Genomic DNA, 14,007 nt, shown 5'->3' on the forward strand with positions numbered 1-14,007 from the left:
GGAGGGTAGACTGTCTGCTCTCAAAATGTTATTCTTCAGAGGAAAATTACACATAACGTCATACTGCATTTATGTTTGGATTTAAGTGGTATATCAGGAATTGCACAGGAGGCAGGGCTGTATTGTGAATACAGTCACAGACTCAGGGGCGTTGTTAGGCAGGAAACCTCCTGTAGCCACGACAGTATTCACAACACAGCACAGCCTCGAGCATTGTATTGCTTTCATAAAGCGGCTACAACATATATAAATAATTCATCGATTGAGACAATATCGTTTATTTGATAAGCAATGCTTTGTGGCGCGAGTGTTACTGTTTACGAAGAGGCTGTTTGAATTCAAATCACCGTAGCCAGTCAGAGTGCAGCACTGACCCGTTTCATCATCGTATTTACTTTGAGGTGGTTACGCAATGTGGAGAGCTCCGATTGGTGCGTTCAGCTGGCCGATCTACTTCCTGTGTGTCACAGCCGCCATGGTGTCCAGCACGGAGGTGATCGACGTCTCCGCCGATAACATCTCGTACGTGGTGACCAACCTCAGCCCCTTCACGGAGTACACCTTCAGCGTCTCCGCATTCACCACGGTGGGGGAGGGCCCCCTCGCCCAGACCACTGAGAAAACCAGAGAGCAAGGTAACCCCAGCAAGCCCTGTGACAGGACCTCAGTATCACACTGCTATCACAATCACTAACGCACTGCTATTACTATCACTAACGCACTGCTATTACTATCACTAACGCACCGCTATCACAATCACTAACGCACTGCTATTACTATCACTAACGCACTGCTATCACAATCACTAACGCACTGCTATTACTATCACTAACGCACTGCTATCACAATCACTAACGCACTGCTATTACTATCACTAACACACTGCTATCACAATCACTAACGCACTGCTATTACTATCACTAACGCACTGCTATTACTATCACTAACGCACTGCTATTACTATCACTAACGCACTGCTATTACTATCACTAACGCACTGCTATCACAATCACTAACGTACTGCTATTACTATCACTAACGCACTGCTATCACTATCACTAACGCACTGCTATTACTATCACTAACGCACTGCTATTACTATCACTAATGCACTGCTATTACTATCACTAACGCACTACTATTACTATCACTAACGCACTGCTGTTACTATCACTAACGCACTGCTATTACTGTCACTAACGCACTGCTATCATTATCACTAACGCATTGCTATTACTATCACTAATGCAGTGCTCTCACAATCACTAACGCAGTGCTATCACTATCACTAACGCAGTGCTATTACTATCACTAACGCACTGCTATTACTATCACTAACGCACTGCTATTACTATCATTAATGCACTGCTATTACTATCACTAAAGCACTTCTATCACTATCACTAATGCAGTGCTCTCACAATCACTAATACAGTGCTCTCACTATCACTAACGCAGTGCTCTCACAATCACTAACGCAGTGCTATCACTATCACTAACGCACTGCTATCACTATCACTAATGCAGTGCTCTCACAATCATTAACGCAGTGCTATCACTATCACTAACGCAGTGCTATCACTAACGCACTCCTATCACTAATGCAGTGCTATTACTATCACTAACGCAGTGCTATTACTATCACTAACGCACTGCTATCCAGGGTTCTATGCAGAATTTGTGGTGCTCAGGCCGTCGTGTGCTCGACGTGGATTTTCTGGTACATCAAAACACGGTTAGGTACATTTAAAATAAAAAAATAAAAAAATAAAAAACCTGAAATATAAAACTGCTTGTCATTTCTTATAAAAATTACACGGTGGCCGACTGGCCATGATTTCTTGATGAACAGAATTATGCACATTAACACAAAATACAAACGCTTTTGATTTAAGGTCAGCACTAAAACAGAAAGTTACGAATGTGCGTTAAAAAAGGACTGAAATTGTTCACTTTTCTGCCTGTGCTGCAGGATTTCTCCTCAAGCCTTAACAAAGTAAGCGGCGACGAGTTTCCGATTACACACACGTTGCTGCTTCCGCTGTTTCACAGAAGCCACAACTCGCCCCTTCAGTCGATAGGGCAGCAACAACATTCAGGAGACACGGGCTTTCTTACACAGAGGCGCAAGAGTGGGCACAAGAGTGGCTGACCGCCACTGGTACAGTCTTTGTGGAGAACCCTGCTATTGCACTGCTATCACGATCACGATCACACTGATAGAGGAGAAGAGAGCCGACCGTCTTTTCTTTTTTTTTCAGTGCCGAGTTCAGTACAGAACGTCTCCTACCAGAACATAAGCTCCTCCTCCATCCTGCTGTCATGGGAACCGCCAATCAATCCCAACGGCAGGATCACGCACTACACCGTCTACGCGCTGGACCTGGACACCAAGGAGGCCTTCCAGAGAGCCACCAACGGGACCAGCATAGTCCTCTCAGGTGACCCCTGCCACGACCCCTAACCCTGTCACCATGGGAACGCTATTCACCCCCTAACCTTGTCACAATGGTAACAGTAGTCACCCTGAACATGACATCAGAGGGTGTGTGGGTCCACAGGTCTCTTCCAGCTCCGATCCTAGAGAGCTGCAGAGTGTCTTGGATTTTGTTTTCACCTTAAATTAAGTAACCCGTTTAGATCCAGAATCTATTCCTCCACGACTAGTTTTGAACCATCAGACTGAATTTCGGCCTTGTGTTGAAAACGCCACTGCTTTCTGAGGTTGTTTTCAGCCGTGCACACAGAGGCTTATGATTGAGCCGCTCTGTCTCCCCGGCAGAACTGAAGAAGTACGGCAGTTACAAGCTCCGCGTGGCGGCCTCCACAGCCGAAGGACAGAGCTCCCTCTCGGAGGAAGACGACGTCTTCGTGGTCACGCTGGAGGACGGTAGGGCCACCCGCTCCATCAGCTTCCACCTGCCCTTCTCTAACAGCTAGCGTTGCACAGTGACAACGCATGACAAAATAAAATAGGGCTTGCTTCACACTACGTCCTGAAGGTCCCTGTTCCTCAAGTCACAGTCCTGGAACTGCTGGTTCTCCATCCTCCCTTAACATGGGAGTCGGGTGTGAAGTTGGGGTCTGGCCAATCAGTAGCACAAACTGTTCAGTTAATTTACCCGGGAGGAAAGAAATCCAGGGCCAGATTTGAGTGTAGAAAAGAGAGTCCAATGAAAACATAACGTGACATAACAGAACCTCGTGCTACGTTACGTTTTCATATCTTTTTTAAAAAAAATGAACCGTTTCTCCTTGTGGCCCAGAACCGGACTCCCCGCCGGTCAACCTGTCGGTCGCCAGCGTCAGCGCCTCCTCCGCCACGATCACGTGGTCCCCCCCGGTCCTGGCCAACGGGGTCATCCAGTTCTACGAGATCCAGTACCGGAACTCCACCATGAGCGCGACGGTCAACTCCACGTCCCCCAGCGTGTCCCTGGAGAGCCTGAAGCCCTTCTCCTTTTACAACCTGACCGTGAGAGCGTTCACCAAGCGCGGTCACGGCGACCAGACGTCCGAGGTGCTGGCGGTGCTGAGCGGCGAGGACGGTGAGTTCCGGCGGGCCGGCTCTGGTTTCGGGTTTTCGCCGCGTGCCCTGCCCTTCCTGCGCTCCGTCACTCGTTTTAAAACGTTTCGGAGGCGAATGGGAGCGCCGTAATCTGTCGAAAGTGACAGCAAGCATCCTTTGGATTTGAGGGCCTCAACGACCTACCTTTTCAAATGTGCCTTTTCGTAGGCACGATTTGAATCATTTTTCACCTCTTCATTTTTCCTCAATTTCTTTTGAACATTTCCTGTCATTTTTAATCACTCTTAGTATTTTTAGCAATGTAATTTCATGTTATTTTACGTGTATGTTACTGTTTTTTACGACACTATTTTCAGTTGTGTCACTTTTTTTCTATACAGCAAATTGAATGGCACTGTGCGTTTGAAATGTGCTGTATAGAAAAAAAGTGACACAACTAAAAATAGTCTAATAGACTATTAGAATAGTCGAATAGACTATTCTAAAAATGAATTATATTCATTATTGTTATTATTACTATTATTATTATTATTATCTGACCCTGTTGGTCTTCTTCCCCCCATCCCCCCCCCCCCCCTGCAGTCCCAGGCAGCCCCCCCTTTGGCCTGGCGTACGAGAGCCTGAGCTCCAGCGAGGTCAACGTCACCTGGGAGGCGCCGCTGCTTCCCAACGGCGTCATCCTGTCCTACAGCGTGGAGTACTGGAACTCCACCCACTTCCTGAACGCCACCACGCCCGCCGCCTCCGCCCGCCTCTCCGACCTGCGCAAGTACGCGCGCTACGGCGTCCTGGTGCGAGCCTCCACCCGCGCGGGCAGCGGCAACCACACCAGCGACGTCCTGAACGTCACCACCCTGGAGGACGGTGAGTGGGATTCCCTCCTTCTCAACCCCCCTTCGCACGGCGCCCGCCCGCTCCTCCCTCCCGTGCGATCCCAGGTTCCCAGGGTTTTTCAGCAGCCGGCTTTCCGCAGAGATTTCCGCCAGATTCCCGTTCTCTTCAGCCTTCCGCTTCGTTGGTTATATCCCCCGCTGTGATGTCATGCTCGGCCGTGGTCATCCCTGGTGCAGGTCTGAGGGGGAAAAGGGAAGAAAAAAAAGAAAAAAGGAGTGTGTGTACACACTAGAGAATGTACACTTTCAGTGTGTGAACTGTTTCACAGGTGAGTGTTTACATATAGTCGGTACAGTGTGCAAACTCTTTACTAGGTGTATACCCACCTGTTACAGTATATGGGCACTGCAGGTGAGTGTGTACACACCTGCATTGTGGGGACTCTTGGTGAGTTTACACACCTGCATTGTGGGGACTCTTGGTGAGTATGTACACACCTCCGTTGTGGGGGCTCCGGGTAAGTGTCCACACACGTACAGTGTGCCAAATGTTTTACAGGTGAGCGTGTATAGACCTGCATTGTGGGGACTGCAGGTGCATGTGCAGTTGTCTCCCCAGGGGACAGGGCCCCTCAGCTGCTGCCTCTCCTTCACTCTAACGTGCCCATTTTACTGCATTTTCGCTTTACTCGAGGCGTGCTTGCTCACAGCAGTTGTGTGTCTTATGTTATATGCATAACAGTACCAAGCTCTCCCCCACGATTCCTGAAAACCAAGAAGGTGTCGGACAACCAAATAGAGTTGTTCTGGTCGCCCCCACTTGAGGCCAATTCCGAAATCCTGTACTACATCGTCTCTGTATGGTAAGGAGTTTTTCTTGTCCTCTTTAAAGCCAGAAGGAATAATACCATCCTAAATGTTCAGCCAGATAATTTGGTCCTGAAATCCAATTAGCTGCTTATCACTCTGATAACTGAACGAATGTGTCCTTTAGACGGTGATTTTATTTTTGATTGATCGATTGATTTGCTTGAAAATGAAAAAAAGCATACAAGAACATAAAAGTAATACATAATACATAAGACGCAAGATAATTTGTGCAGGGAGAGGGAAGAATCCCTCAGGGGCTTATAAAAATTCTAAACGTATGCATTTTAGTGGGTGATTATCAGGTGTGTGTCCTTTAGATATGGATTTGATTTTGATTTGATCGATTTGCTTGAAAATAAAAGAAAAGCATACAAGAACATAAAAGGATACCAATCCATAGGACACAAGATAACTTGTGCAGGGAGTGGGAAGAACCCCGAAGGGGGTAAAATGATAATAAACGTATGCATTTCACCGGGGCGGATTATCACGGCGTGCATTTCCCGTGTCCCCCCCCGGCAGGAACGAGACTTCCATGTCCACCTACAACGTGACGGTCACGTCTGTGATCCTGGAGGTGGACGAGGACAGCCAGTACAATGCCACCGTGTCCAGCTGGACCCGGCTGGGGAACGGGGGAATCTTCATCTCCATCTTCTTCACCGCCTCCGACGCAGGTGCGATGGCCGGAGGGCGATGGGGTTCCACCGTTTATCGGGGATTTTCTCCCGGAAAGACGACTCGAGGCTAACATGCTTCTAGTTGGGGCGCGCGCATTCGTCACTATCCCTCCCAAGATATGCGAGTTAGGGACTACAGATCAAAATGAGCTCTTTGGCGCATTTACATTGATGTGGAAACTGGAAAAAGTCGATAAATGAGCACTGTCCCCGATTAATAAAATAAAAAAATTGAAAAATTGAAATGTTAATGTCTTTGCAAAATGCAGTTCAATCAGGTCAATCCGTGTTGTCCTTGCATTTATGAAAGTCACCTAAACACATATAGCGCGATTAATTAGTACAATGTACAACATTCTGAGGGATTGTGCCCAAACTGTCATGTGATTTTGCTCTTACAGTTTGTTGGTGTTGACTTCGGTACTGTCGGAATATAACAAACCTGCGTCAGTCCTGTATGTCGATAGCATGTATTTAGACGACGAGGGAAGGTTGTTAAACGTAAAGGCTTTGACGAAGGCCACAGAGTGACATGGCGTCATGTTTTATTTTATTTTTTTATCGCTTATTTTATCTCTTTTTTTATCTTTCATCTAGTTCCGACCGATCCCCCCCAGAACGTGTCCTACGTCATTCTGAGCCCAACCTCCATACAAGTGCGGTGGTCCCCTCCCACCCAGCCGAATGGGGTCATCGAGTTTTACACCATTTACTACACTGACAATTCCACTGTACTCGCTCAGGTGAGAGTCGCCATCTTCCTGCGTTTCTTACTGGACTGGACTGACCTGGGCGTCTTGACCTGGGTGGCCTGTAGCGTAGTGGTTGAGGTACATGACTGGGAGACGCAAGGTCGGTGGTTCAATCCCCGGTGTAGCCACAATAAGATCCGCACAGCCGTTGGGCCCTTGAGCAAGGCCCTTAACCCTGCATTGCTCCAGGAGAGGATTGTCTCCTGCTTAGTCTAATCAACTGTACGTCGCTCTGGATAAGAGCGTCTGCCAAATGCCAATAATGTAATGTAACCTGCTGTGTACTGGAGCAGTGAAATGTGAAATGGATGTGGAGTAATGTTTTATGCCAGCTGACCAGAGCTGCTACACAGTTGGGAATGTGCGGTTGCACATGCATTGGAAAAAAATGTGCGGTGACCTATGTGTACAGCAATACCAGGCCTGGGTCTGGGTCTACACTTTAACTGAGCTTGTCTGGTGTACTGGAAGTTATGAAACTCTCTCCGAAAGTTTGAACCCTGGGCGCAACAGGCTAAGATGCAGCAGACTTGCGGTTGCAGTTCGTTGCAGTTGCACACCGGGGACCAGGGTTCGATTCCCGCTCCTGCCAAAAGCCAAGTTTGGCCGCCTCTCGTGGGGCAGCAATAATTGGCTCGCTGCTCCAGAGGGAGGGACTTGGCAGGGTTAGCTGATTGCCGCACAATAAGCACCTCGGGCACCTCGGAATCACGGTCACAAGCATAAGACAAGACGGCTTGAAGAAGGCGTGTCGCTCTCCTTCGGGCCGCCGAGGGACGGGGTGTGGGCAGTGTATCTAACACTCACTCTAATTGGATCAGACGGGGTACAATTGGCTACCAAACTGGGAGAAAAAGGGAAAAATCTGAAATAAATTTATTTTAAAAATTAAATAAAAAATGTCCTCTGGTCCTCTTGGTTGGCTCACCTGCACCAGGCAAGAGTAGACGAGCACAGAAACGTATCTTAATCTAAAACGATCACGTACTTGACCCAGCTATGCACACACTCACACAAGCGAGAGAGACACTCACACTTGTGCACGCACACGCATTCACACGCACGCACACTCGCAGGTCGGTAAACTCACAGTACACCGTTTTCCCGCAGAGAGTCAATGTCTCGGAGGGGCCCCCAGGGGGCGCCGAGTCCCAGTTCTCGGCTGTGCTCGAGGGCCTGTCCAAAGGCACAGAGTACAGTGTGTGGATGAGCTCCAGCACCCCGCACGGCGAGGGCGACGCCCGCAGTGACATCGTCAACCTCTACACCATGGAGGACGGTGGGCAATCGCCACGGCGACTGTTGCTTGGTGACGCCTGCACTGTTTTTTTTTTTCCCCCACCCCCGTTCTCTTTTATAAAATAACAAAAAATCACATAAAAATTCTGGAGAATCACAACAACAACAACAACAAAAAAAAGAGGCGGTTTTGAATTTTCAGCGTTTTTGCAAAAGGAGAAAAAGCTGTCTGTGGCAAACTGGGAGCTTCCACCTCCCCTCCCCAGGCCTCTCGCTTTCCTTCTTGGGCTCTGCTGAGGCCACCGGTTTGCTTCTCCTTTTGCAGAACGTGCTGAAACTTCGCCCCGTACCGTCTGAGACGCCCGTGTGCAGGCAGCCAGAATAGAAGCTCTTGAAAAAAAAATTGTAATAGCTTTCAGTGTGCAGTTGATCGCGTAGGGTCATATTTATCGTCAAAAATCATCTGTAATGTTGAGTTTTTTTTCCAGTGAGGTAAATGTAGCTATGTTACATAATGCTTGTTTTATGCCATTCCGTTGTTTATGCCAAACATTAATGTTGAGTTTAACAGCAGTTTGTCGAATACGGTGCCCCAGTGTGTGAAATGGTCCGACAAGTCTCCTGATTTTTACGTGATTTGGGGAAAAATGGTGCAGATGTCAGTAAAAACAGGCGTGTTTGTGTATATTTTGAAGTTGTGCTGTAATGTGTTTTGCACTGATGTGATAATAACGTTTGTTTCTGTGCTGTGTCAGAAAGCAGAAGGTAATCCTGTCGGACGGGGACCACCCTTACACCCTGCCTGCGCCAATCACGCCCTCTCGCCCTTATACCCCGCCCCCACCCAACTCCACACCCCCCACACCCCCCTTCCCACACACGTGCCCAACTGTCGCTCAGCCTTCACGTGTGGGGTAGAGGCAGGCGGACTCTGTGAGCCTCCAAATCCAACCGTGGAAATGTAAACGTGTGATTGGCAGAGAGCACAGCGATGCCCTCTGTGATTGGTGGGAGGAGGAGGAAGTGGGAGTGGCTGTGTGAAAGTGGGGAATCCTGTACTGCGATTGGTTGGTGGGGGATGGCTGTGTGACAGAGAGTTGGAAATCCTGCTCCTTGGTTGGTTGATTGGTGGGGGGACAAGGGAGGTGTGCAGGAGAGTAAAAAGGTGTTTGTTGAATGCGTGCACTGTATGCGTTCTGTATGGGGAAAGGAGGTCTGGTCTTTGGGCCTCTCCATGGGTGCTAAACTAAGCCCCTCTCCCTTTATCACTCAAACCTTTACCTGCTTTGTGTCTCTGACGCAGTGTCACCTCTCGCTTACCATTATAATTTCTCTCCCAGGTGTTTGTATTGTATGCCGTGCTTTACTTGTGTTGTTTCCATTACTTACAATGCGTGTTTTTGTTCCGATTGATCCTTTTTCATGTTATATCGCCACCTTTTATCTGAGAAGTGCTTTGCTTTGTATGAAGTGCTTTGCTTTGTATGAACAGTGCTACATAAAGTTGTTATTATTATTATTATTATTATTATTAATATTACAAAGCTGATTGATCCCGTATGAAGCACAGATTGTTTTTTGGGTCTGATCCGTATTGTATCCTGCCCCCCACAGTACCAGACGGGCCCATCTACAACCTGACGGCGAAGAACATCAGCTCCACCATCGTCCTGGTGACCTGGGATCCGCCCCTGTCGCCCAACGGCAAGGTGACCTACCACCTGAGCCTGGAGGAGGAGCACAAGACTCAGCTCAGCTCCAACGAGACCCTCAGAGAGACCACCACCGAGCTGGCCTACCTCTTCACCAAGCGGAGGAAGTACACCCTCTACAGGCTGACGGTGACACCGGCCACGTCTGCTGGCTCCGCCGTGAACAGCACCAGCGTGTTGTACCTTAGGACACAGGACGACGGTGAGGGTGGCTCCCTCTCTTGCACATGCTCAGTGAGGTAGCTCCCTCTCTCGCACATGCTCAGTGAGGTGGCTCTCAGTCTCGCACATGCTCAGTGAGGTGGTTCCCTCTCTCGCACATGCTCAGTGAGGTGTCTCTCTCTTGCACATGCTCAGTGAGGTATCTCTCTCTTGCACATGCTCAGTGAGGTGGCTCCCTCTCTCGCACATGCTCAGTGAGGTGGCTCTCAGTTGCACATGCTCAGTGAGGTGTCTCTCTCTTGCACATGCTCAATGAGGTGTCTCTCTCTTGCACATGCTCAGGGAGGTGTCTCTCAGTCGCACATGCTCAGTGAGGTGTCTCTCAGTCGCACATGCTCAGTGAGGTGGCTCTCAGTCTTGCACATGCTCAGTGAGGTGGCTCCCTCTACTGCACATGCTCAGTGAAGCGGTCTGTCTCTCTCTCCAGTGCCCAGCTCTCGTCCCATCTTCAAGTCCAGTCGGAACGTCTCGTCCTCCTCTATCTATCTGTCCTGGCTTCCTCCGCTGGAGCCCAACGGCATTCTGACAGAGTACAGCGTGGTGCTGCAGGGGCCAGGGGGGGCCAACACCACCCTCACCCCCAGCACCAGCTTGACCCTCACGGGCCTGCTCGCCTTCAGCCCCTACAACGTCTCCATCGCCGCCGGCAACAGATGGGGCCTCGGCCCCTCCCTCACGCTGCTGCTGCACACCGACGAAGCAGGTCAGGGTCACGTCAACATCACTGACCAACGAGACCTTCCCAGTTTGATGATGAGGCCTTACCATAGTTTGATGACGAGGCCTTCCCATAGTTTGATGATGAGGCCTTCCCATAGTTTGACTATGAGGTTTGATGACGAGGTCTTCCCATAGTTTGATGAGGCCTTCCCATAGTTTGACGAGGTCTTACCATAGTTTGAAGAGGCCTTCCCATAGTTTGATGATGAGGCCTTCCCATAATTTGATGACGAGGTCTTCCCATAATTTGATGATGAGGCCTTCCCATAGTTTGATGAGGCCTTCCCATAGTTTGATGAGGCCTTCCCATAGTTTGACGAGGTCTTACCATAGTTTGATTAGGCCTTCCCATAGTTTGATGATGAGGCCTTCCCATAGTTTGATGATGAGGCCTTACCATAGTTTGATGATGAGGCCTTCCCATAGTTTGATGATGAGGCCTTGCCATAGTCTGATGATGAGGCCTTACCATAGTTTGATGATGAGGCCTTCCCATAGTTTGATTATGAGGTTTGATGATGAGACCTTCCCATAGTTTGATGATGAGGTCTTACCACAGTTTGATGACGAGGTCTTCCCATAGATTGATGATGAGGCCGTCCCATAGTTTGATGACGAGGCCTTCCCACAGTTTGATGATGAGGTCTTACCATCGTTTGATGAAGAGGCCTTCCCATAGTTTGATGATGAGGCCTTCCCATAGTTTGATGATGAGGCCTTCCAGTTTGATCATAAGTTAGACTGTGACGCCGCGCTCCCTCCCCCAGGCCCCGCTGCTCCGCCCAGGAGGCTGAGTGTCTATAACCACACCGCCAGCTCCGTGTGGCTGGTGTGGGAGGCCAGCCCGGAGCCCAACGGCCTGGTGCAGTTCTACGGGTTCAGGATCCTGGAGCTCCGCAGGCAGGCTCTGACCTTCCAGGTACAGCGTCTCGCCTTCTGGATACGGCGCCTAAAAACAATCAATGTCAACTGCCGACAGGCCATTCAGCCCAACCCGGCTCGACTTTCCAAATTATTGATATATTTGTAGATTACATATGTTCGTTATGTTTAGATAATGGGGTACCTCATTGCAGGTAGCAGGATTTAATTGTTTAGCGACAGTCTCCCTCTTTTCCAGGGCTGATATGCATGTTCCATCTCTTCTGTCATAACTGCAATGAGGATTTTTTTGTCCCACTGGTTACACAGCATAAATGAACGAAGTGATTAGTTGAATTTAAAAAGTACATTTAAATTGAATAAATTAAATTGTATTTAAAAAGAGCTGTTTCATGTTTGACATAATTTCATGTGAAGCAGTGCTATGTCTTTTAGTGTTGGACAGTCAGACGTAATAATACTAATAAAAAAACAAATAAAAAATAAAATAAAATAATTAAGAGCAGGACTTGGCAGCTTTGTTCGTGAATAAATATTTATTTTATCAGCCCAATGTGGTGGACCTTTTTATCTAAATACCATGATGCCTGGACATTATACCTCTCTTCTGAGGAGGAATCTGAATCAGCTGCCAATAATTGTGAAAATAAATAATTCGTTATTTAGCTGACAGTTTTATCCAAAGCGACTTACAGTTGCTTAGACTAAGCAGGGGACAATCCCCCCAGGAGCAATGTGGGGTTAAGGGCCTTGCTCAAGGGTCAAACGGCTGTGCAGATCTTATTGTGGCTGCACCGGGGCTTGAACCACTGACCTTCCGGACTTTCCAGGTCCCAGTCATGTACCTGAGCCACTAAACTGTGTGCCGTTATGCTGTAGCCAGGCCCAACAGTGTGTGCGGGTAACGGCAGAACCCAGATTTCTCCTCAGAGTATCTGTCTTTCCCTTCCCAGAATTCCTCTGGGCCCTCCACGCGGGCGGAGCTGACGGGGTTCCGGCCGCACAGCGTGTACGAGATCAGCGTCAGCAGCTTCACCAGGGCGGGCAATGGGAACCAGTACAGCGACCCCGTCACCTTCACAACCAACCAATCAGGTTAGCCCACGACCCCGTCACTATTACAACCAGTCAACCAGGTTAGCCAGCAACCCCGTCACCTTCACAACCAACCAATCAAGTTCGTTGATTGACCCCGTCTCTATTACAACCAACCAATCAGGTTAGCCAGCAACCCCGTCACCTTCACCGCCAACCAATCAGGTTAGCCAGTGACCCCGTCACTATTACAACCAACCAATCAGGTTAGCCAGCGGCCCCGTCACCTTCATAACCAACCAATCAGGTTAGCCGATGACCCCGTCACCTTCACAACCAATCAATCAGGTTTGCCCATGACCCAGTCACCATTACAACTACCCAATCAGGTTAGCCAGTGACTCAGTCACCATTACAACTCGCCAATCAAGTTAGCCAGTGAGCCCGTCACCTACACAACCAACCAGTCAGGTTACCGGCATAGTGGAGTAACTGCACAGCCAGCTGCTCCGAGCAGAATGCATGTAAGAGAACGAATTGATAAAATACTGCAAGTTGATTGGCTGCCGATCCCCATCTGTTGCCGTGACAGTGTCGGAGGCCGTGAGGAACCTGTCGTGCAGTGGGCGGGGCTGGGACTCTGTGTTTCTGGAATGGGAGGGGCCGGACGAGCCCAACGGCGAGCTGACCCACTACCTGGTCCGGTACGGGGAGGAAGAGGAGGAGGAGGAGGAGGAGATCGAGCCCCAGGCTCTGTGGCACACACTCAGCGGGCTGCAGCCCCACACGCACTACAGCTTCCTGCTGATGGCCGTCAACTCCGCTGGGCCTGGGGACGGGCTGTCCTGCAACGCCAGCACAGAGCCCGAATCAGGTGTGTTACGCACACACGCGCACAGACACACACACACACACTCACACACGCTCACACGAACGCGCGCACGCACTCGCACTCGCACACACACACACTCGCACACGCTCACACACTCACACGCTCACACGCACACACTCACACGCACGCACGCACGCACACACACACACACACACACACACACACACTCGCACACGCTCACACACTCACACGCTCACTCGCACACGCTCACACACTCACACGCACGCGCAGACACGCTCACACGCACACACTCACACGCGCGCGCACTCGCACACGCTCACACACTCACACGCAAAACATGCACGTATACTCTTACACACGCAGACACACACACAAACAGACATGCATGGTCACACCAACATGTACATACATACACTGGAACCCCAGCAGCTGTGGAGCAGAAAGAGATGTGTGCATTGCTGCTGCTTGAGCATGTGGGCGTGCGAGCTCCAGTGGGACTGGGAGAGAGAGGGCGTGCAAGCTCCACTGGGACTGGGAGAGAGAGGGCGTGGGAGCTCCAGGTTGTCGTCGGGGTTGCCAAGCGATCACGTCAGCCAATGAAGACCAGCACGATCCCACACGACGGTACAGCTGTGGCCCTGGTTTGGGTGGAACACAAATGAGGAGTCCATCTGCAGCCC

General features: G+C 49.7%; 1 protein-coding gene across 1 annotated transcript in view; it reads left to right on the top strand.

The window, feature by feature from the left end:
• ptprq (protein tyrosine phosphatase receptor type Q) overlaps window positions 1-14,007 on the top strand; it is a 59,857-nt gene that overhangs the window by 25,795 nt on the left and 20,055 nt on the right. Inside the window, exons 27-40 of the mRNA XM_061229840.1 lie at window positions 471-635; window positions 2,262-2,441; window positions 2,783-2,890; window positions 3,267-3,548; window positions 4,112-4,393; window positions 5,105-5,225; window positions 5,755-5,856; window positions 6,505-6,655; window positions 7,775-7,943; window positions 9,518-9,817; window positions 10,265-10,540; window positions 11,325-11,476; window positions 12,393-12,534; window positions 13,067-13,348. Coding sequence (XP_061085824.1) covers window positions 471-635; window positions 2,262-2,441; window positions 2,783-2,890; window positions 3,267-3,548; window positions 4,112-4,393; window positions 5,105-5,225; window positions 5,755-5,856; window positions 6,505-6,655; window positions 7,775-7,943; window positions 9,518-9,817; window positions 10,265-10,540; window positions 11,325-11,476; window positions 12,393-12,534; window positions 13,067-13,348 — 2,712 coding nt within the window. The remainder of the gene's footprint in view (window positions 1-470; window positions 636-2,261; window positions 2,442-2,782; window positions 2,891-3,266; window positions 3,549-4,111; window positions 4,394-5,104; window positions 5,226-5,754; window positions 5,857-6,504; window positions 6,656-7,774; window positions 7,944-9,517; window positions 9,818-10,264; window positions 10,541-11,324; window positions 11,477-12,392; window positions 12,535-13,066; window positions 13,349-14,007) is intronic.

Source organism: Conger conger, chromosome 19 (genome assembly GCF_963514075.1).
Source record: "Conger conger chromosome 19, fConCon1.1, whole genome shotgun sequence".
Taxonomy (NCBI): Eukaryota; Metazoa; Chordata; class Actinopteri; order Anguilliformes; family Congridae; genus Conger; species Conger conger.